Source organism: Crocodylus porosus, unplaced genomic scaffold, assembly GCF_001723895.1.
Source record: "Crocodylus porosus isolate Cpor-Errol unplaced genomic scaffold, CroPor_comp1, whole genome shotgun sequence".
Lineage (NCBI taxonomy): Eukaryota > Metazoa > Chordata > Crocodylia > Crocodylidae > Crocodylus > Crocodylus porosus.
In genome coordinates this window covers 4,350,346-4,373,760 of record NW_017728932.1, presented here as the reverse complement: position 1 = coordinate 4,373,760, position 23,415 = coordinate 4,350,346, and the positions used below count along the sequence as shown (strand labels likewise).

At 51.2% G+C, this 23,415-nt stretch overlaps 1 protein-coding gene across 1 annotated transcript in view; it reads right to left on the bottom strand.

Annotated features, from left to right (window-relative positions):
- Window positions 1-4,037: 4,037 nt before the first annotated feature.
- The window catches only part of LOC109316925 (protein spinster homolog 2), a gene marked incomplete at its 5' end in the record, with an annotated part of 169,584 nt that continues 150,206 nt past the window's right edge, over window positions 4,038-23,415 (bottom strand). Inside the window, 3 exons of the mRNA XM_019545296.1 lie at window positions 4,038-6,937; window positions 9,421-9,467; window positions 22,716-22,796. Coding sequence (XP_019400841.1) covers window positions 22,730-22,796 — 67 coding nt within the window. The remainder of the gene's footprint in view (window positions 6,938-9,420; window positions 9,468-22,715; window positions 22,797-23,415) is intronic.

Genomic DNA, 23,415 nt, shown 5'->3' with positions numbered 1-23,415 from the left:
TCATTTCACTCGATTTCATGTCCTGCCCGTCACTGGACCTTCGGGGCGTTCGGGAGGTAGATGAGACTTTGATTTTAATGAAGGAATCTGTTTGGCAGTGCTAAGAGTGCAGCCGCACGAGCGCTTGAGGGACCTCGGTGGACAGTGAGGCAGTGCCAGGCTTTGGGCTCATCACACGAAGGGACAGGTCCGTGTTCCAGGGGGCCGCGTCTCCAGCAGACAAGCCAGCCAGTCCCGAGCACGGCTCCAAAACGGTAGGGCCAGCTTTTTGCTTCCCCCTTCTGCTGCTCCGGACGAGTCACTTAATGGCTGTCTGTACAGCAGAGAAAGACGGGATGCAGTGGCTGGGGCTGGTGTGTCCCCTGGTGCCACGTGGTGGCCTCCCCCTGAGTGGGAGCTCACCTGGACGTGTGCGGTTTGCCCAGTAGTACTGCAGCACTACAGGCAGTGAAGAGCTGGGGTTCAGGGCTCCCGGTTCAGCTGTGGTGGGACAGCAGGCCCGGGCCAGCTGACCTGTTCGGGCTCATCCAGGCACACGAGGGGGCCAGGTGAAGCAGATGAACAGTGCATGTCATGAATGGTGTGGGGGTGGCTGAGGAAAGGCTGGCAGGAGCGTGGAGGGGTCAGCTGTGCGTTGCAGCCCTGATGGACGTGGTTCCCTCTGTAGCACTGGACGAGTTTGCAAATGGCGCCTGCGCAGGTCAGGGTGATGGGATCACCGGGGGAAGGAAAGTGCCCTTCCTGGTACAGTATTTCTACCTGTTCCCTGTACTGAAGAACCGTGGTCCCAGCACAAGGCTTCTCGCGGCACTGGTCACTGCTCCCATGCCCTCACCCCCTTAGAAAATCCTGGATCCACCTCTGGTGGGAGGTTGGGGAGTTCAGTACTGCCCAGGAAGGTTACTCCCAAGGCCGGGCTCTCTAGGATACACTGCAAACCTCCCAGTGTGCTGGAAAGCCCCCTCGGGGAAGGGATTTCTTCATGTGGCTACAGAGCAGGAGGTGCATCTCCCAACTCCCTGCTATTAGGAAGGCCAAGCCTCTTGCCAGGAACTGAGAGCCGTAGTGGGGCTTTAGCTTTCACCAAGTGGCCTGACCCATGCCATGAGTCTCCAGGCTCAGCTGCAGCAGCATCTGAATGCATGAGCTCACAATCGAGTCATTTGCCCGGGAGGACTTGGGAAGACCCGATGGGTATTTTTCCCCACCGGGAGGTTGGGCTTGATGGCTGTTGGGCATCTCATGGGGTGGTTCTGTGGCCACAAAGGGGTCCTGCCTGTGGGAGGCAGGCCCTGGTGCTGCCCAAAGGAAGGCTGCTTGGAGGGGAGATGCGTGCTTCAGTTGGCAGCGTGCAGCCAGCAGCCATGGATGCTGGAGATGAGAGATGCCCAAGGGAGGTTTTCTGCCTCCCTGTCTGGCTTCCTGGCTTCTCCTATCACATGCCAGTGAAACATGTCACTTTTAGGCACAGAAGGCAGCGCTGCTTTTGTAACGATCGTCGCCAAGCAAGCTCAGAGCCGTCTGGCGAGGCTGGGGGATGCCCAGGGAGCTGCCCCGAGCCCTTGCTCTGCAGAGTGACCCCGCACCTCCTGTGGCTCCCCTGGCAGCGTGCAGCCACTCCAGCCCTTGCTGAGTCCTGACCTGGAGCCACAGGGCAGCAGCAAGATGGGGCTCGGTGGCTGCAGCTCCCTCAGACCTGGAGCTCTGCTAAAGAATCAGGGCTCAGTCTGCTTGGGGCCGTGGTGCCTTGGACAGACGGGGCCAGTTGCTGTGGACACTGCTGCACTTGGGGCCACAACCTCTGCTGACCAGGGCTGGCTTGGAGCCAGCACCCATGATTTGCCAGGGCCCCCTAGTCCCCCTTCTCCTCTGTACCATGTCCATTTTAAATGGCAGATTCGAGAGGCAACCAGTGCTGACGGTGCTGTGACCGCCATGGGCAGCTTTGGGTGGAGCTGGGGTGCTTCTGGGCACAGCAAGCTGGCTCCACTTCGACTCCGGGCAGCCCTGAGACCCCAAAGCCTCTACGAAGGCAATGCCACCAGCAGTGACAAGGGGACAAGAGCCAGGAGGTAGGTTTTTAAATACGTTTATTTGTTAATTTACATAAAGGTATATATTTGGCTTTATTTTCTCTCTTCTTATACTCTGAGATTTGCAATCAGCTGCTCTTAAAAAATAAAATAGTAATTTGCTTCTGAAAGAAATCAGAAAACTATTTCATAACTTCTCCCTTGTATAACAAGAAATCATAGACAGACCCTGGACCTCGCGCGGTAACAGTGATTGTAAGTGCTGGTTTACACACCAAGAAAGCCAGCGGAGGAGAACTAGATAACCAGGGACTTCAGCGTGCCAGACGGTGGCCACTTCGATTAGCCAGCAGCTTGCACTGCTCTGAGGTTCCCCTCGTGACTGGTGCGTGACTGAGACAAGCAACTCCTGGGTCCAGCCCTTCAGCCTTCACGCAGGCGAGCAGGCAGCGGGTTTGAACAGGCCAGGCCCTGGGAGTACAGGCTCAGGAGGCATGATGGTGGTGGGGAACAGCTCTGCACTTTGGTTGCAGTGTTTGCAGGTGTCTGGCTGCTTTGAACCAGCTCTTTCCCCTCTCCCTGTGCAGAAGCAGCCCTGCTGCCTCAGCAGTGGCCGCCCGGGTGCCAAGGCAGCTGTTGGCAGCGGAGGAGGAATGCTTTTGGGTAAAGCGGTCAGGAGTGAAGCAGAACGAAGCATGCGCACTGCTGCAAACAGCTGGCCTGGCTGGGGGCAGCATAACCCTCCCCAGGCTCCTCGTGAGCCCCACCCCACGCTGCTGGTGAATGCAGCAGGCCAGCACCCCGTCTTTGGCCCCTACGCTGGAAATGCCATAGCAGCCAGAGACTGCCGAGATACTAAAGAGAGCATGGAAAGCATTACTGCTGACAGGCTGAAGACAGGGGACTGAAGGTCACTGAGGAAGATGCAGTCACAGCCCTGAGTGGTGGTAGGTCTGGCCTGAGCCCCCCTGGGAAGGGAGGGGGGCAGCAGGGTGTACTCAGCAGCAGCCTGGCCCAAGCAGATGTGGAAGGGGTTGGGTCCTGGCTAAAGTGTTCCCAACCTGGTCTCTAGTTTGAGCTGCTGACATCCTTCAGGGCCAACCCAGGGGCCTCACCAGAAATGCAGCATCACTGATGTGCTGGAGGCAGCTTCAGAGCTGCCCCCTGCCCCACCCAGTGTGGGGGGGACCCCATTTAAATTGGCTAAAAAAGCCCATTCCAGTAAATGAGATGGGCCTAATACAGAAACTGCCCCAAGCTCATTCCCCAAACTGTGATGGATGCTTAAGGCATGTAAATCAGAGAAAAGTGTTTCCAGACCAAGGTGATGAGTGTAAGCAGCTCAGAGCTGCGCAGCTGACTCGTTCTGCTTCCATCCTGAGCTGGGCTCATAAACCCCTGCCTCCGTGGATGAGTGGTGCAGATCTCAGTAAGCGGGGTTAGAGACTGGCGCATTCAGCAAGATCTCTGCAGACAAATGAAAGCATGGCTCTTCCTCATCCCTGCAGCAACTCCTTCCACCAGCAGAAGCCAGCTTTCGAACACATGCCTGCAAACTAGAGACACGCACAAGGCAGTGCCAACGGCTTCTGCAGTTTGGGCTTATTTAAGTGACGGGATCCTGTTGGACCACCTGGATCCTGGTATACTGACAGCTGCTGGGTTGGTTGGTGGTTCTGCTCTGACTTTTTGGAAGTTCCTCGTGGGCAGGAAACCCCCAAGAACTCGAGCGCTTTGCCCTCGATCCTCCCCTAGCAAGCTGCACCCAGAGCCGGGGGGAGGGAAGGATAGTTGAGCGCTACTTAGCATTAGCCCCAGACAGCCTAGTGCAGGCCGCAGCGCTTGATGTGGTTACCACAAAATACAGGGAGGTTCAGCCGTTTGTCAAAGCAGGATGGAGAAAGATCCTGCAGGCAAGTGGGTCCATTCTACAGATGGGAAAGTGGAGCTGTGGGACAGACTGGCCTACTGTTGTGCACTGGCAGAGCTGGGACTAGAACTAGTTACCGTCATGTAGAGCTTTACGACAGGGAGATGAGACACCGGCAAGGAGCACGCAGGGCTCTCCACCCCTAACCTCCCTTCTAGCAACCTGCTCCTCTTCTGAGTGGGACTCGACTTGGTTAATCTCTGGTGTGGTCTGAACCCCAGAGACTTCTCACCTGAATCATCTGGTTTCCCTCTCAGACAAGAGATCTGCATTACAAGCTTGAAAGGGAACAGCTGAAAGAGCCCATGGGGGACTAGAAACAGGCGGCTGCCAGGCCAAACCCCCTTCACCTGCAGGCAGAGAAGGGCTGTTTACAGACTGTCACCTTTGTCCAACCCATCTTTGGTTCTCCCAGCCAGCTGCTTTATGGTAGGCCCTGGGTCCTGCTCCAAGCATTTATGGGGCGCTGGGGTTGGGCTGTGGACCCTGACACTGAATTAAGTCTCCATTCACTTATACCAAGGAAAAAGTATGCAAAGCGTCTCGCTGCCTGGCTTTGTGTTTCCAGGAAGCGCGGTCGCCACGTTCCAAAGTAGCTTTGCCTTCCTGCCGAGGAAAAGAAAGAAGACGCTGCCAAATGAAGGTGCCTCGGATGGGCTCTTCATCCCCACCAAGTCCATGGGAACGAAGTCTCAGCACATGCCAAAGCCCTGCCTTTGACAGGCGTTAGCTGGAACAGCCAGTTTCCGACTTACAGCCTTACCCTCCATGCCATTAAGCACTTCAGACAATAACGGAGGAAACGCTGCTAATCTTCCTTTTGGCCTCTGAGATTAAGTGACTAATTGTTTTCTTTTACGGCGTAACAGGGAACGGCTTAATGAGAGCGAGAAATTCCCATCCTTCCAAAGCCAGGCATTTGGCTGCCAGACTGCAGCACTGACATTTCCCTCGACCAGAGTAAATAACCGCACACCGTGGCACAAAGCATTGTCTTGACTTTGCTTTGCTTTGCTTATTATTTTAGCTGAACTTGAGTGGCATTTGCAGTTCCCTAGGGGCCAGCAAGTAGTAGTGGCTGGATTCCTGTCTCCAATTGTTTGCCTGACCCATAACTTTTTTTTTCAGCTGACTGAAGTAATCTGGGAAGGGGCTGCCTTTGAGGAAGAGTCCAGTAGGACTGCAGAGGGAGGAAACCGTGAGCCCTCTATCGATGCTGGTCTTGAAAAATATGGACGTGCTCCTGGGAATTGCTGCTGACTCCCTGCTGGGAGGGCAGCAGGGCTATTCTGCAAGGAAGCCAAAGTTGCTACAGGGCTTGGAAGTGGACGGGGTGGGTGGACTCTGACTGCTTTTTATGTAGATACCGGTGCTCTTCGGGGATACTGGCCAATTAAAAAGGACTCCTCGTTGTACTGGAGAGGACGAACCTAAGCCATGTTCTCCAGACGGCTAGCTTGTAACATTATTAAAGCCATATCCAACTAACAGGGTTGGCAATTCTTTTGCTAATCAGGTATGGTTTCCAAAAGAACTAAGTGCTGGGCATGTGCAAGGAAACTCAAGGAAAGTGCATCTACTTAGGAGACCTGAACCAGGTGGTTGGCCAACTGTTGCCACTAACAACCTCACGTCCTTTATTGGGACCATTTGTACTTCTCTCTTCCTGCCACAGCTGTAACACACCTGCTGGCTCACCGTAAATGTGCTGGTCTGTCATGTGCAAACCAAAGATGGGTTGGAGAGGCCCAAATACAAATGAGCCTGTGACTACCTAGAGCTCTGTTTTTAGCCCATCACACCAGTGAATTAAAACCATGCCAGCTGCACCACTGTAAAGATCAAAGTGACCTTGAGTACTCCAACAGATGGAGTAAACAAGGACAGTGTTCACGCACACTACCATCCTTGTGGAAATGCAGTTGCTGGATAGGGATAAATACTGGGAGCAAATCATTTGCAGCTGCAATAAGCTAATGATGTCGTATGATATCCATATAAATGACCCAACACCTTCACTGGCACAGCAGCACTGCCGTACCAGGCTGTGGGTACAGCAGTTCCTTCACATGTGGATTTTGGTATTTTAGAGGCCTGTAAACCTTCTGTGCAGGGTAAAACAAAATGGGTTAAACAAAATAAAAAGCCATTACATATAAGTGGCCAGGACTTTCCTGGCCTTGCCATAACAGTCCCACCTGGTGCAGTGAGAGACTTCTCCTTCCAGCAGCGATGCAGCCCTGTGCCAGCCCTGGGGCTGCTCCCGTAAGCAAAGTGCTGTTGCGTGAATGTCTCTGCCACCTTTTGGGAGTGCTACCCTGGAGCCCTCTTTGGAACCAAGGCTGCAGTGCCAAGATGCACAGAGAAGTGGAGCTTTTCATTGTCCTGCCATTGCACTGGCCGCCTCAGATGCCCAAAGTTTAAATAAAACTATTTATCTAGCTATAGAGATAGAGCTCTGATATGTGACGTCTTCAGCAGAGATAAAGCATCTGAGGCTGTTTAAATAATATTAAAAATCTGGGTTGAGCCTTCAGTGTCGAACGAGAGGCCGTGATGTACAGAAGAGGTCCCCGCCATTGCACGGTCTCTGGCCAAAGAGGTGGTCGCGCTGACATAGCGGGCAGCATTGAGCAGGAGCTGCCCTGTAGGTAATGCGGACTTCTTCACTGGCTAACTCTAAAACCGTATACACAATCTACAGTTGCTCGCTGGGGTGTAGTGCAGGAGTGGGTCCCGCAGGCAGCCCCTTCCAAAGTACGGCAGTCTGGGGAAACCCATCAGTATCCTTGTGTGGACAAGCACTGGGATCCAGGCCACCTCTTCTAGCTTGACCCTGGAGGTAAGAACAAAGGGATTGGTTTGGTGTTGGAGAGGACTTTGGATGCGTCACGGAGGTCCTGCTTGTGTCTGGTACTGGCGCGTTGTTCCCAGCTGGGGCCATCAGCATGGAAGCCAGAGCGCTGTGTATCAGCTACAAGTAAGTAAAGGGAAATGTCTGTCAGCATGAATAAGTCCAGGGTTGGAATTTTGTATTCCTGAGCTTGCAAAACAAGCCATGGAGGCTTCGCTTAAAAGGCTGAGATGAACAGACTTGGAGAGGATGAGTTGGGGGGGTTGTACCACTAACTACAGCAGCACAGTGTCCAGGAAGAGATGGTGGCCACCCTTTCAGATGCAACTACGGTATAAATGTGCTTATGCTAATAAGGTTTTCTGCTCTAGGGGAAAGAGAAACTCTACTGCTCTAAGACACCACCCCATAGTCTGGCTGGGCTCAGATTTCGCGGTCAGATTGGTGTAAGGGGGTTGGTGTAAAAACTCATCACAGGGATGACATCCTGCTGTGCAAGCTGCACCATTGTTTAAGCACAGGCATATGAAGGGTAGGAAGATCAACCAGCAGGGAGGGAGAGGTGGACAGGGCAGGGCTCTTTCTTTGCCATAGCTAGTGCCCCTCAGCTCAATTTATACCTGTGGAAACTGGCCCACTGTCTACTGCAGGACACCCAAGAAAATGTCCTTCCAGTGACTGTGTTACATTAGAGCTCAGCCCTCATGTTTGTCCCAAGAGGCCAAGGGATGGGAGAGCTTACTGGTGTGTTAAATTGCTCACAGGCTAAGAGAGAAGTCTTATTCGGAGCCTTCTGCTACCATCAGCTGGGAAAGGGAAGGGTGTGTTTCTAATGCAGAGCAGCCAGTTCAGGCCTGGAAGACATGGCAGGTTTGACATGGAGCCCGTGTGCAGTTTTGACAGATGCCCTTCACATCACCGCTCCTGCAGTTTAGGCATTGGGCTCTGGGCCGTCGTGAGTTTGCGCATTATGAGGTTGAATTACCCTCGGCCCTGCAGGAATTGCTGGGCTGGGTTCTGCGGCCTGCTTTGTGCTACTTGTGGCCTTAGAAATCTGCCTACGGGGTCCGGGAAGACTTCCCCCAGAGGACGTATCCCTTTCTTCATGTTGCTTAAATCCAGAATGACTCAATAAGAAAGCAACCCTGATGTGCTGGACTTCTTCAATGAGAACCATGCTTTCATTCTGCCGCAGATGCAGCCTCCGATCGTATCCACTAACGTTTTCTCCCAATCCGAGGCCTTGAGGATTTGTTAACCCCATATAAAAGCTGCTATGAAATGGCATTAAAATGGAGTTAGACTTCCAGCCCAGGGAGTGAATGGTACGTGCTGGACTGTTGGAGGCCTATCCTCTACCCTGATCTATTCCCCTCTGTAGAAACAACATCTGCTCAAGATTATATTACACCAGTCCCTCAAAAAGGCCACTGCTAATTGTGTTACTGAACGTGTTCTCTCAGTGCATTTAAATTTACAGGGGGGGGGGAAAAATCTCCTTTAAAAAAAAATTTAAAAATTGCTTAATGAATTTTGGTGACAGTCAGAACTGGGAAGTGTTTATCATTCGCTGCAGCTCCGAGCTGCAATTGTGTGACTGTCAGCTAGCGACAAGAATAGTGTTGGGGGGGGGGGTCTGTGTCTGGCCTGATGCCGAGGCCTAGGAACCGTCACCCAGTATCGAGACGTGCGGCATAAGGAAAAATCCCAGTAGGAGCAAACAGCAAAGTCTTGCACCATCACAAAGCATCTTTCCATGAGTTGGTTTGGCTCTGCAGTGCAATTAGGGATGCTCACGTGGCAGTAAGCGGACATCAGATTAAGAGCAGTGCAGCGGCCGGTTTAATGTATGCAGGAAAATGGCAGGAGGGGGTCAGGACCCTGCAGTCTAGCATGTTAGGGTGATACTGGTCTCTCTATTCCTGTTCTGGTTCGCATTTGGAAGGTGCTTCAGGACAGCAAGGACTTGAAATGCCTTTCAGGGCATGTGCCACTACGATCCAGCATTAGGATTACACCAGGCTACCCCCATTTTCCATGAGACCAGAAAACGGGTGAACCAGTACATGCTTTCACAGTGCACTAAGTAGCTTAAAATCAGGGAAGCTGGCTAGGTGCGTGGGGACAGAAAGCTAGTACAATGCAGCCTTACTGGAAGGGGTGTTAAATTGCCCCGTGTTGTATGCGTGTTTAAATTACAAAAATGACTTTACCACTCAGCCTGTAAGAAACCCTGGAGGGGTCTGGCAAGGGCGTAAGACTCTCATAGGTACCAAGTAACTTGATGAACTGGGTTTTCTGGGTAAGCAAAGGCTGAAGACAGATCCAGAGGCTCTGCTGTGGGGGGAGAGCATCTCAGCACGGGGTGTGGGGTAGAGGAAGGGAGTGAGCTGGGGCTGCAGCTGGGGCTCTGCTTTGATCAGACTAGGAACCGATCTCCTGACCCTTTGCCAACCCTGGCACCCAAGGAGCTGCTGCTCTGACGTGGTACAATCCCTCTGCCAACCTGCCGTGGGAGAAGCAGGGGCACTGCCTCCCAATGCCAGGCTCACAGAAGCCCCACAGTCCCCAGGAGAAACGTTTTCTATGGTGCTGTCACTCACCATCTCAGACTTTCACAGAGGCTGGTGGCATCATGAGTTGATTCACCCTGGGCGGAGGAGAAAGCAAAGCATGTCAAACAAGCCACCAGCGCTGAAGTGACAGAGCATCAATTAGCCATATCTACTGGGCTGCCCCAAATTGCTGTTGATCGCATCTCTAAGTGCAGTCGTGTCCTAGAAGGACAGGAGTGAGCGTGCGTGAGCGTTAGCGTGTTAGTGCCTGCATCCCAGTCGGAGCGAGGGGCTCGCCGCCCTCACGCTGGTGTCTGGTGGCAAACCTGACAATCACTACCGCTCGCTCAGGAAAGCTGCTGATGCCAATTGACAAGGATCCAGCGATCCTCCGCAGGCGTTCAGACGGGCAACGCCTGGCTGTTTGCTCCGTGGCTCCTGAGCGGCCGCCTCCTGACCAACGCTGTGCATGTAACCTGTCGCCACTGGTAACAGCTCGAGTTAAATAAAGAAGTAAGCCCATCGTCTTTCAGTTGCTGGGCTCAAGGACCCGTTGCTCTTCACAACAGATCTCAATGCTGGGTCTAATCCACCAGGCACCATGTCCAAGGCAGTGCTGACATGCAGGATAGGGAGGGACCTGCTCCCCTTTCACCAGTCCCCCATCCTCCCCCCCGGGGTGCATCGCTGAAAGGGCAGCACGGTCTAGGCGTGGGACCCCTGACCGACGGGCTGTGCTGCTCACGTGAATCGCTTCACCCCTCTCTGTTCCTTCTCTCCCAGCCTTTGCCCTTCTTGTCTGTTTAACCTTTTCCAGCATGGACGTCCTTTACCAGACACTGTATGCTGCCATGGTTAAAACGGAACTAGAAACTCCCCCTTCAGACTCAGGACCCACCCTGAGTTTCCACTTCGAATGCCCACAGACCCCATGGGAGCCCAGATCCTCAACACTGCTCGCAAAAATGTACGGGAGTGAAGTCCCCAAATGCTTGAAGAGAGTTTGGGCCCAAGGTCGCACAATAAGTCTGAGATGAGACAGGGACTTGATGCCACGTTGCCAAGTCCCAAAGTAGCATCTGACCCTTTTGTCTTACTTAGGCTCGGCGTGGCTTCCTGACGCACATTCGACACGGCCTTTGCTTTCAGCAGAGTTTGCAGGAGGCAGCAGAGGCTCAACCGTGGAGCGTTTCTTGTCATTTAAGAAGCAAAGCTGCCAATGCCAAGTAGGCGAACGGTGGTGGGGTGCCTCATCGGGACTTGAACTAGCCCAAGGCCCCAGAGTAAACTTGATCCTCCGATCTGTCCCACTTCCCTTCCTACCAAGGCTTGTCGCTTCCCATCGGAGAGCAGCTGCTGACTACACTCTGGCTCCCAAACTGTCCTGTTCACTCCAGTGTTTTCCCACAGATAAGAAAGTTTCCATCCCTGGAAGGGAAGGAGATGGGAACTGTTCGGTCGTTTCCTGACGGGGAAGAAACCGTTCCAAACTGCCTTTTATAGACATAGGTTTGTGCTGTCCTTGTTCTTACTGCCATCTCCAGCAGCTAAAAATGAGTCTCTTCTAGTTTTTGGTTTTTTTTCCCCCTCAACCTCAAAAACCAAATATTTCTTCTGCACATGATCAAACCAATTCCATGCTGCGTGACAGCATCTATTATTATCTAGTATTTATACATTTACCTATTTAATTGAAGGTTACATATGCCCAAACTGTCAAATAGGGTATTTATCGTCTCTGAAACAGGTCTAATTTTGCAGCACCTCAGCACCGCCTCCGATAGAGACTGTCATGCAGAAGGAAAAAAAAACCCAAACCCTCAACTGTATACTGAGTTGGCTGGAGAAGAGAAAGGACCTTTTGCAGGTTGTCTTCTCTCTGCTCCACCCACACTTAAGCTTAGTTCCCTTGTGACCCGCAAAATCCTTGGCTGGGTTCTTGTGGCCTCACACACAAGTCATTTCAAAAGCAAAATCGCTTTCAAGCTTCACATTATTCAAGGGCTGCAAATCCTTGTAACCAAAGTCAAAGCACTAGAGCTTTGTCCCTGTACAATTGCTGCTGGTTGGTGCTAAGCTTTTAGCATACTCCTACTCTCCAAAATGCCCGGTTCTCCCCAATCCAGTGGAGGAATCCGGGAAACGCTCTGCAGACTCCCTCTCTCCCCCTCCCCACAACAGGGCCCCTGTCTAAAACCTGCCATCTTGTCTTCCAGCAGACGCCATCCCTCTCCGCAAAAAAAAATTGCCTGATTCCCCACCTTCATTGCTTGCTTCAGAGACACCAACACAGCTGGCAACAGTAAGTGCCTCTGGCAGAGGAAGATTGCTGATAGCGGGGGGCCTGTGGCAGACAAAGCTGTAACAAGATGCAATCACCGAAGGCTGAACCCAGACAAATTCTGATGAAAAATGAGACCCAATTGTTCTTTACAGTGAGAACGACAAGCCACCTTCCCCAGCTGTAGGGGATACTCCATCAACTGTCTTGTAAATTATGGACTGACTCAAGAAATACTGGCGAAATCCTGTGGCCTGCATTAGAGGGAAGATCAACCCCAGCGACCGTAACAATCCTTTGGGGGGAGGAGGGACGCCCTCTGAAAAGCAAACTCCCTGAATACTAGAGATCATTCATTTGCTCCGGTCCTTTTGAAAACCGCTTTTCCCTACACGGTTTAGCTAGCAACAACTCTCGCTGCCCTGTGTCTGGCTTTAATTGCCCCGGGTTGGTGATTCAAGTACCCTGGCGCGCGCTGTTCAGCAAGTCTGGCCTCTGCAGGTCCAGGCAGGCGCATTCACTTCTAACAGAGTCCTTCACCTGATCCCGCGCAGCAGACACGGACGTGAAGTCAACATTGCTCACAACGGCAGCCGCTGGACGCGGCAGCACGCGGGGAGCAAGCTGAAGGGAAGGAAGCTGTCTGGATCAGTAGATAAGCTCAGGGAGCTCATCGTACAAAAGCACGGCTCACGCCGTTCTCTACTTCTGGTCTCTATCCACTGCCTGTACCTGCCCAAATAGGCCCAGCACTTTGTGGCAGGAGGCCCAGGGCAGCATCTTGGGGTTTTTTGGTCTCAGGACGGGCACACAGCAAATCTGTCTGATAAGTGAAGACACTTGTCTTCCTGGGCTGTAAGTACATGCTGTCACCGTGGCCACCCAGACACTCAGGAGCCCAGCTTACCTGGAGCTGCTGATGAAGGTGGGGGCACCCTGGGGGAGAAGGAGAGGTGTCACTGTGGGGGTGGGATTGTCCCCTGGAGTTTAGGGATGGGGGAGTGTAATCCTGAAGACCTTACTCTGTGCAGCCAGCTGCCTTTCTCAGCCTTGTAGTAGCTGCAGCAAGTGTTTGAAATGGGCCATTGCCCGTGGAAGCAGAGTGGAGGGTACGGTTCTGGGAAACGGCACGAGGCGAGACGGTACTGGCGTGCCTACATACAGCCCAGCCCAAGGGGAGCCAGCAGTAAGGTCCTGCTCTTCCCACAGCTGTTTTCTGTGGGGAACACCAGCAGCTTTCTAGACGCTCAGCAGTTAGCCCGGCTAGTTGATCTGAAAGACCGTCTCAGCTAGTGACACCAACAGTGGCAGCTGGCTAAGCAACACGTGGTCACTTTGTTAGGCTGGGGCTGACCGTGTCCTCGTTCAAAACTGCTCAGCTCCCCCGCAGCGGCAATCCACTCATCTCCCCGACCTCAGTCAATCTGGAACGGCCCCACGGCTCTTCCTTAGCTCTCAGTCCTGTTTGCAAGTGGCCACCACTGGATATCGGGGAGGTGCGAGTGGTTGCTCCACGTGAACTCACGTCTGCGTGCATACAGCCATACCTAGCCCTGTGCTCAACTAAAAGCTCACTGGATGGGAATTCACCAACCTTTTACTTTATTTCCCACAACACTGCTCCTACCTCCTCCTCCTCTTCCCAGAGGCCTTTGCGTGGGTGGGTCAGTCTCAGTTAATTCCAGCAAATTTCACTTAATGCTGCATATTGCCAACACAAAGCCACATACCAGTGCCAGGCTCGGTTGGGTAGTGAAACAAGTCCCCAGCTTTTGACCAAGTCCCCTGACTTTTAAATCCAAGGAGCAGCAGAAACCACGTTCCACCATCTAACGCAGGGGCCGGCAATTATTTCGGGGGGAGGGCCACTTACTGAGTTTTGGCAAGCCATCGAGGGCTGCATGACAGGCAGCCAGGGGCTGATAATACTAATTTTCTAAATTTTTAGGGGCCCCGCAGGCTGGATAGGATGGCCTGGTGGGCCACATCCAGCCCATGGGTTGCATTTTGCTCATCCCTGGTCTAACTGCTCCGCAGGTGACAAGCTCAGTGCATCAGTCGGTGGCCAGGCATTTCCAGCCCCCAAGGCACTAGCTCAGACGCACTTGCTGCAAAGCTCCAACTACATGATGTTTTCAGGACAGCAATTTAGGGTCCTTCAAAGCTCTCCTCCAGCTGGGACGTGGCAGAGCTTGGTGCAAGTCCCCGCCGCACCACAGCTGAGCGCAGTACCTGTGTCCTACCTGTTGAACTGGGTTGCAAGGGTGCTTCTCTACTGCACTGGGTGCTGAAAGCCCAGTATGCTGAAGGCTGTGGTGTGCTTTAATGCTTTGGCAATGACAGCCATTAACAGTACAAGCTGTTAATCAGAGCCTGTGCAATTGGAGCTTCCTGACCAAGTTTCAGGAAAAACTAAAGCCAGCCTGCTCCTACGGCATCTTTGTCAGATGTCTGCCTGACCCCCCAGGGCTTTGGAGAGCTTGGCACAGAATTTGTGGATATTTATTCCGTACAGGCCAGGTTAACACCACACATGACTATGCACCCCACTACCTCAGGATCTTGAGGCTCAATACAGCATGCAGGGAAAACCCCGTCAGTGCAGGAGAGGTGAATGGTGATTACACAGCAATGCACGGCAAGAAACTGTGATTGGTTGCGGGGAGAGAGGCAAGGAGGCTTGGTGAGCTGCTAAAAATAGTCCATCCACTAACAATTTCCTGATGCATCGTGACAGATCCTTCCAGCCTCCCAGGAGCAGGTCTGGTTGACGAAGTTGAGGACAGTTTGCCAAGGGGAAGATACTAACAATTAGTCTGCTTAAAAATGTTAACAAACAAGTGGAGCTAGCAGGAGCATGGGCTGGGGTGGGAATGGTTACTTGCATTTAGCTTGTTTTATTGCTTAGGTGTGAAAGACACCTCTGTGCACAGGGCCGGCCCGCACATGGTTCATGCCTGTGCTGCAAAGAGCTCCTGCCAGCACCATGCACACAGGCAGATTTCAGCCTGTGCAAAGTAGAAACACAGAGCTAAGCTCACGGGGGCACCTCGCCTTGCTAGGACAACAGTCATATTTAAGCTTCATTCTGGTGATGCCAGGTGCCTCCACCAGCTGCACTAAGAAATGAACCAGCTCAATCCCACTCCGAATTTGTGCACATCCATGGGTACGGCATGGGACACAATGGTTATGCGGAGCAAAACCAACGTTCTTCCTTATTCATTTTTGTCCCTAAAAGCTGTGCAGGCGCCACTAACGTTCTTCATCTGTATATTTAATTGTGCTCAAGAGGGAGAAACACATGGTCATGTGTCTCTTTCCCTTTGTTACACAGATCTTGATAGCATAAGACTAGCAATTAAAAAAAAAAAAAATCAAATCAATAGCTCTCCGTTGTGTCTCCCAGAAAGCAGCAAAACAGTTTTGCGGATGAACAGTTAACAGCACTCGAAGTGTCAAGGACTTGGCCGGAAATCAGCATCAAAGATAAGCTGCCTCCTCCAGCACAGCAGCTTAACATGGACTCTTAGAAAGCATAAAGCTCTGTAAATGCTTCTGGACAGGCCAGGAAAGTTTCTCTGGGCACCCTCTGTTCTCCTTTGGTAACAGCATGGCTCAAGAGGGAGCACCTCGGCTTTAGACCCAAGAGGGCAGTTCTAGCGCCTGTCAAGGCTTGGGTTCATCCTGCGCCACAAATGTTGACGCTGCAGGGAGGACAACCAGGTCTTGGATCCCTTTTGTGACTCGAGGTGAGAGATGATGCCTCCATCTGAAACATCAACCTCTAGTTCCACCCACCTGCCTCAGCAAGAAATGAAACATCCCCTTGCACTTGCTGGTGCAGCTCAGTTGACAATATCCTTTACTCGCAAGAGCATCCTCACCCACGTCCTTTCTCTCCCATGAAGGCCAGCAAGTGCCGGGAAGAAGAACTGGCTGATACTGTAATTTATGACTGATCCTTCGTTCAGAGAGAACCAACTGTCCGATTCACTCCACTTGCACAGGTCTGGCAAGGGTTAAGGGAGGTAATGGGCAGTCATTTCAGTGGGACCAAACCCCAGTGCTTGTACACTCTGTGCTGCAGAAATGGGGAGGCAAGCAAACAGCTATGGCCTTGGCTCCCTAAGGGTCATGGTTCTCAACATCTACAGAAGGGACAGTATGGCACCCTGTAGCCTTGCATCACTACCCCATGTCTACCGTATACATGTGAAACCTTGAGCCCGGATTCAGAACCGGCACAAGAATGCAACTCCCCGACTTCGAGTACACCAGCTACGAATTAGCCCCGTTTTAGACTCTTGCCTTGATCCTCAGCATGTCATCCTCCACGTGAACGAGCGTGCTGCTTTCCGTTGGCGGAAGTATTTATAGCTTCTGCTATTATAATAATAATTCCATGAGACCTGACAATGACAGGCACCGGGGAACAGAGCAGCAAGACTGAATGTTTCATGACTTGCTTTTCTAGTTCCTCATCTCAGGAGGGTATCTGCCTTGGAAGGAAGCCGACAGTTCAGTTACCCTAGACACCGGCCTGTGATCTCTGATTCTCTCTCTCTGTCGCAGTGTGACCTTAACCAAGAAGTTGTCCTAGCATGAGTTTAGAGAATCAGTTAGCAGCTTTCATTAGAAACCACTTGCATGCCAATAACTATTCCCTGCAGTCACACTGCAGTGCAAATGATCCATTGCAGAGACAGGCATTAAGTGCAATTAACACTTAAACAGCACTTCGCAACAAACTCCACACAATCCCCTTTTGAGAGGCAGGTAAAAGCTGGCTTTTCCCATTTTACAGGCAATGGAGTTTAATGGACAACTTTCCCCTACCCTAAGCCACAGCAGGAGTTAGCAGCCAAACCAGACGAAAGCTGGGAGGCCCCCACTCAGTCCTGTGCTCACACCACTAGACCGCCCATTTCTTCTCGCACAGGTGGGCTGGGGACCTCCCATTTCTGCTCAGTTCACAGCTCCTCTCAGTTCCAGCCCTCCCTTCAACAGCGCATCACATGGGTGGGCTTGCTTTTCCCCCGGGCTCCAGGTATCCACCTCTGCAGAGCAGCACATATGGACTAATAGCTCTGATACAGACTTGACTGATTTGGGCAGGCACCGACCTTCGGGGCGGTTATTGCTGCTGGGGCCAGCTGGCCCCATCTTTGTCTGAACTTCAGCGAAGCTCCTTCAGCTTCTGATTAGGTGCAACGGCCCACTGCAAACGATGAGTGAAAGCTTCACCTGCAGGACCACTGGGACCAGTGTGCCAGTAAACCAAGGAAGGCCGTGCAGCTTCCCAAGCCACCGCAGTGGTAAAACAACATGACTGCAACATGACTACCTTCCCCATCTGCATGAAGCCACCTGCTGCTGAGTCGAGGGAGTCAGCCAGCATGGAAGTGTCACCTGCACCCATATCTGCATGCATCTCTATCTGGCATCTGCACCCACAGGTTTGGAAATGGAGTCGGTAGGCTCTTTAGCTCCATGGGGAGTCAAAGGCAATCTGGCCGGTGCCATCTTATACCAATGGACGGGGCAACACTCGCTTCACCTTCCTCCCCTGGCCCTGCGTTGCACACGAGCAGCCTCTTCCCCCCGCCATTTCCCTTTCCTTTGTGCGCGTTTCTCGCTCTCATTCTCCTACTGCTTATTGTGCTTGTTTTCTGCACCCAGAACACACTCCTTGACACGCTCTCCCTTCAGAGCCTTCCCAGGAAAAAATCCTCCTGCCTCCTGAGCTGCAGCCCTGCATCTTCTCGTGTTTGTTTATCTTGCTTCATTAAGGTTGTAAGCTCCTCAGGGCCAGCAGCTTCTTATCTAGGTTAAGGAAGCATCATGAATGTTGATATCACCATGGAGATCCGTTATTATAATAAATCATCCTTAGTGAAAAAGCAATGCTTGGAACGTGGCACCGTTTAGAGCATGCGGCTGGGATTTTCAAAGGAACTCAAGGGAGGTGGGGCTCCCTCCTCCAGTGAGCTCCATGGGCTCACTCCCCTGGGCTCCTCGGGAAAGCACAGCCTTTGGATAGGAGCTATGCTTGAGACCTGCAAAAGCCCAGCAGGGGTTTTAGCCAAACTCCCCTCCCCATTTTCTTGCGTCACCATTCAGTGTTTTGTGGTAGGGCAATGCATTGTTAATCAACCATCAAGTTATTCCCCACAAGCAGTTGCATATCAGTGGTGAGTGCAGTGATCCTCATCAATCTCCCTTTATGGGCGCTGTGTGGCTAAATCCCCCAGCCAGCTTGCAAATTCTGAACGTACAACTCAGCTCTATGCAGCAATGAGCACGCAGCATCAGCCTAAAACAAATGCTTGGTTGGTCCAAGGAGCATTCAATTTTGTCTTAAGCTATTTCGTTAAAAAAAAACAAAACTAAACTGGTTAGTGATGCAAACCACAAGGGCTTCTAACCTGCCCTAACATGTCAACAAAGCATAATTATCACTTTAACATCACCTATATCTTCTGTGGAGAGGACTACTAATATATATATTCCTGTAAGAAGAATGAAGATTATTGGAAGGTGACTAATCTCTGTGTACCTGTGGTGGTCTCACACAAGAGAAACTGAAAAGCAAATATTAGATCAGGCCCCTTCCACCTACGCAACTGCTGTGCTGGGAGAATTTTAAGGTACTGTGCCTATTTCCAGGAAAGGCCATGCCCAGCCTACTATAAAGCAGAAAGGAGGGTCTGAAATCGAATCGTTTGGCTCTTTGCTCCATGGGATGCTGTAATGCAATCTGGGGGTGTGCCATGCTTAGGAAGTGATGAAGTGGGTACATGCTCCGCTTGCCTTGTGCCATCTTATCAGTCATAGGAAAGGAATAACTTCCTCTGAGCACGCAACTGTGCTAATCACATTTAAGTGATACATTAATCATCACTGCTGTTCATCAGGAGTTTCTGCCCCCGATCAAAGGTGTTAAGTACTGGAAAGATTTTTTTTTTTTTTAAATGTTTAATTTTCATGGCAAATATGTGTAGCAGGGAAACCTGAGCCCGTGGGGCAGCCCTATCCTTTACTAATGATGTGGGCGAGCAGGTGAATCCTTCATCCTCACGGGTCCCTTTGAAGTGCTCTGTGTGTGAGCTAGTTACGTGCCTGCACTTGGTTGTCCGGATCTCGGCTTCTCTCTGCAGAGCAGATGCATGGAACGTGAATTTCTACTTGCCTTTGCAAAGCACATAAAGCTCTCCAAAAATGTGCATAATTGAGACAATAACTTCCTCCGCAGCTGCGGATCCTTGCCTGCTCTGCATAAAAGAAGTAAAGAGGAGGGCTGTCTCCTGAGCTGCTGGGACCCTTGGGTGCTGGCTGGGGTCAGCTGGCCCTGAAGCAGTCAGTGCGTGACCCCAAGTGATCTTTTGCTTGGTCTGTAAACTCCCTGTTCATACCGGTTTTGTGACACGTTGGGGGGCTGAGCCTTCTGTTGTGTGTCTAGTACAGAATGAAATCCTCTGCCCTTCATCACCACGGGGACACGGGCAATGCCAGTCTGCAACAGCCCCATGGCTCTTCCTCAGCTCAGTCCTGTTTGCAAATGGCCACCACCAGATGTTTCAGAGGAAAGTGCAAACACTTTGGCAGTGGGCAAACACAGGATAACCACTACTGGATATTACAACAAATGAACAAGTCATCTGTAGAGACCACTCCCCCTCTCTCAGCACATTTGGTATATGTTTAGGATTATACATCTGTTATGTATGTTTATTTTAAAAAATGCACCAAAAATAATTAGCGCGCATTATAGGCTGACCGATTTCTTGCTGTATGCACCAATCCTAAATATACCGAGAGCTTCTTCACGCTGGTGGATTGTTGAAGTACTGTTGTATGTATGGGGGAGGGGGGGAAAACAGGATTTCAAGAGCAATCTCATTTGGAAACAGAAGGCCCATTGTGTTGCTCTTATCCAGAGATTTTTCTGATCGGTCTTTTTAGCGGGAAGAAAAAAAAGCCTTTATCGACTGGATTTAACATGCTAAAAAGTAATCCACAAAGTAGGCCAGGAGCTGCAGTGGTGATAAGAGGAACATAAAGACACCGGGAGGGATTGAGAGACTGCAGGTTTCATCTTTTAAATTCCCTCTTTTTTTAAAAAAAGGAAGTGTGGCAGAAATGTCAGCGAAGCTTTACGAGGAGGGGGAGCGCTGTTCTACTTACAGTTGGTGCCACCTGGAAGAGGAAATTATTTCTAAGTAAACAGCCCAGCAGAAGCCACGACACAAAGGAGACCCTCCCTCCCCCCTGCACTGCCCTTCAGAGAAGCATGACATTAGAGCTGCAGAAAATTCATCTCTGTGGGCAGAACAGGGCTGAGGGCAGCAGCACTGCACCCCTCTACCCCCATATTAATTCATTAGTGAGGGCTGCGACCTCTGGCCTGCCTGACCTGACCCTCCTGGTGATGAACGAGTTTAGTCCTGCACGTGGCATGGGAGGTAGTTGATCCCTGCGGGCTAATTGATTCAACTCGGCAAGGCACATTTTGGAGCCCTGCTTGCTGAGCAGGAAGATCTGCAGAGGAGGACAAGGTGTGGGACTCCTATAATCCAGCCAGGGAAGTGGGGGCTGAAGGGGGAGCTGGCCTGGCAGGAAGCTATGTAGCCAAAATGTACAACACCAAGCGGAGATGGCCTGTTTCTACTTAACCAGGAGGCACACACATGGGCGTTAACACTACAAGAGGCTTCTTTCTATAGTGCAGCCATTTGCAAAGCAGTCCCTTTGCAGACCCCCTCTGAAACACCTCCACTGCCACCAGCAAAGGAAATCATATTTCTAAACCTACAAGTAACAGCAGACAGGAACAGGATGACAACACAGACAATTTCCACACCCCCAGATGGCTCACAGAGGGGGTAAGACTCCAAAAAAAGGACCACCGTGCAAGCAGCACTAATAGGAAAAATACTGAGGTATTTTCATCTAGTCCAAAATGCTGACGTAAGCTTCGCTGTCCTGAACCCGACTGTAGGATACTAGAGTATTTTTAACAAGAGAAGAATTTCTAGATTTAAATCATGTCTAGAAACCCAGCAGACCGCAAAGTGAATTGAGAAGAATTGCTTTGTCAGTCATTATTTATAATAACTATTCTATATATATCTGAGCCACTCCGCAGAAGCACATGAAGGATCGCTAGCTGAATGACACTAATGTGCAAGCAGATGTGAGGCAGAAGAGAAGGGGTAGGGGGAAGAGGAAGGCTGCTGGAGGGAAAGAGCAATAACAGCGAGTGGGGAGCCTGAATTGCCTTGCTATGAGGAACGGCCATGAGGAAGGGAAGCTGGGAGGCTCTGGCACAAGCAGAAAGCAGGAAGCTCAGCCCAGACAGTGACGAGTAGATAACAAGCCATTGCCATTTGTGCAGGGGATGAGGAAGCTGGGACCTCTCATCCCACTGCATATGTCTGGTCACCCCAATAAACAGATTTTGTATGCTGCAAGGCTGGCTGGCAGGTGCATTGCAACAGGAGCCCAGTGCTCACTGGCACCTCAGCATAGTCAGCCCATCAGCAAACAATGCGGGGATTGTGCAAACTGAGGAACAGGCTTTTTCTTTGGGCTATATAAGAAGCTGTGACAGGTCAGGCACTGAAAGCATCCACCAGCCAGAGGCAAACTGCACTGACACAAAGCGAGCTGCACTGCTGGGTAAGTGCGCTGATACAGCCGGGACCCCCCTGCAGGTGCTGTGGCTGGACAGTTCTTGTTCCTGTACCATACTGCTCTGTTGGAGCAGCTGCTGCACCTTGCTGGTGGACAGGTTTGAAAGAACGTGGCCTTGCTTTTCACATGCACTGTTGTGCTCAATGCTGAGGTTGCTCAACACTCCTGGCTGCCTGAGTGACAGAGATAGGCCCACCATGCCATATGAAACCTTTTAACAGAGTGGTCAATGGCATGGGTCATGTTGTTAAACCCAGCGGCTGCAGTGGACTTCCTGAGAGTCACCCATGCTCTTACGGCTGCATCAGGATGCTCCATTCATCTCACTACACCTCCAAATAATACCACTCGACTTACATTGAGGCGCCATCCTCACTCTAGCGGTAGCAGGGTCAGGGAACAGGTACCACTCGCACAGAAATGGTCACGGTGGTGGAACAAAACCATGATACCAGAGTAGGGTTAACGTTTAACTGAGCCTTACTGAGATTACAAATGACATGATGGCATCCTGTCCATACTACTGCATGCTGGTTGGAAGACAGCTTGTAATCAGGTCCCTTTCCTCAACTGTAGTTGTGGTATTGACAGGGCCTTAAAAATTGCCAGGGGGCTAAGTAGCAGAAATCATTGCTTAATGCACAACATTTTAGTTCAAGCTACAGTCACATCATCTTCCCTCTTCCTCCTCCTTTCTTTTTTATCCCCTAGTGCTGTTTTGACATATCCTCGACGGTGAGATATGTGGAGCAGTGATTGCCTTTATACAGTGTCCAGATATCACCCATTACTGATAGGGTTCCTGATCACTGACTGGATGCTCTTAGTTGCTCATAAAAAGAAAAGGGAATGACAGAACTCTCCCTCCCTACAGAAAGCTCATGGATCACGGCAGTTGCGTCCGCTCCACATCACTGGTTCCCAAGTCTAAGATACAAGCAAATGTATGAGCTAGACAGGCACTGCAAAGTGCATCCTGACTCTTCATGCACAAGTGCCTGGCTCTCAGCATCTTACTTTCCTTCTAGAGGTCTCGTATCGATTAAGACCAGAGCCTGTGCCCTTGAAAACCTGTTCCCGATGTCATTTGCCCTGGTGGATATATATGCATGTTATTACAGCAGAGAAGCTCCTAATGCAGGGGTGCATCACCGGCCCATACAACTTAATCCAGTAATGTACTGAAGTAGACAGGTAGACAGGGTTTCTGTCAGTGCAAACCACTTTGTGAGAGCAGTGCCACCTCTTCCAAACAAGCAGAAGCAACGTGAAGGCTACTCACAGCTCGCCTGCCTGCCAACACGCTCAATGCAAGCACGATACGCCAATGCCCTTATTGCCCAATGATTATGAGAAAGACACTAACCCCAAAACTGTGTGTCATGTGGAAGCGTCTTCTGAGTTACTGTAGTTGCCAACAGTGAGGTGGTCCGAATCGGTTTCTTTACTGAAAAACACATAGCCTTTTTTTTTGTTTTACAAGCTTCAGTAGGGACTGGGGAAGACCATCTTTACTATACTGACCCTGAACTAATATATATATAATTAGTATCTCTCTCCCGCACATGCGCACATATGATACTTTTTTATCATTTCGCCTGCTGCTATACGTTTCAGGTATGGCATAGGGTAGAGGCAGTCTGCCAGGAAAGCATGGGCTAAAAGTTGTCCAATGAGTTCTCCGATGCAGCCCATGTCCATCCTTTTCTGCACCGCAGAGGTGTGGTCCTGGGAGACTACAGGTCCCAGGGTGCAGGGCCCCAGCTTAATCCCAAGTGGCTAGACCTGCTGTGCCCTTGGGACACATCCACGTTAAAAGGGAAGGGAAGGCTGCAATCTCAATTGACACAGCACCCCCCAGGACAATGCAGCCCCTGGCTGAAACCCCATGGAGCAGACACTTGCAAAGGATGCAAAAGCAGTGCAGCCTGGTCTGAGCACCTTTTGTATGCCCGGCGACTCTTACAAGAGCCTGACACATCCTTCACCTGGAAGGGACCGAAGGCATAATACAACAATGCAAGCATAACAGGTATAAAACGGTAAGAAGCTTCCCTCCCTCTCCT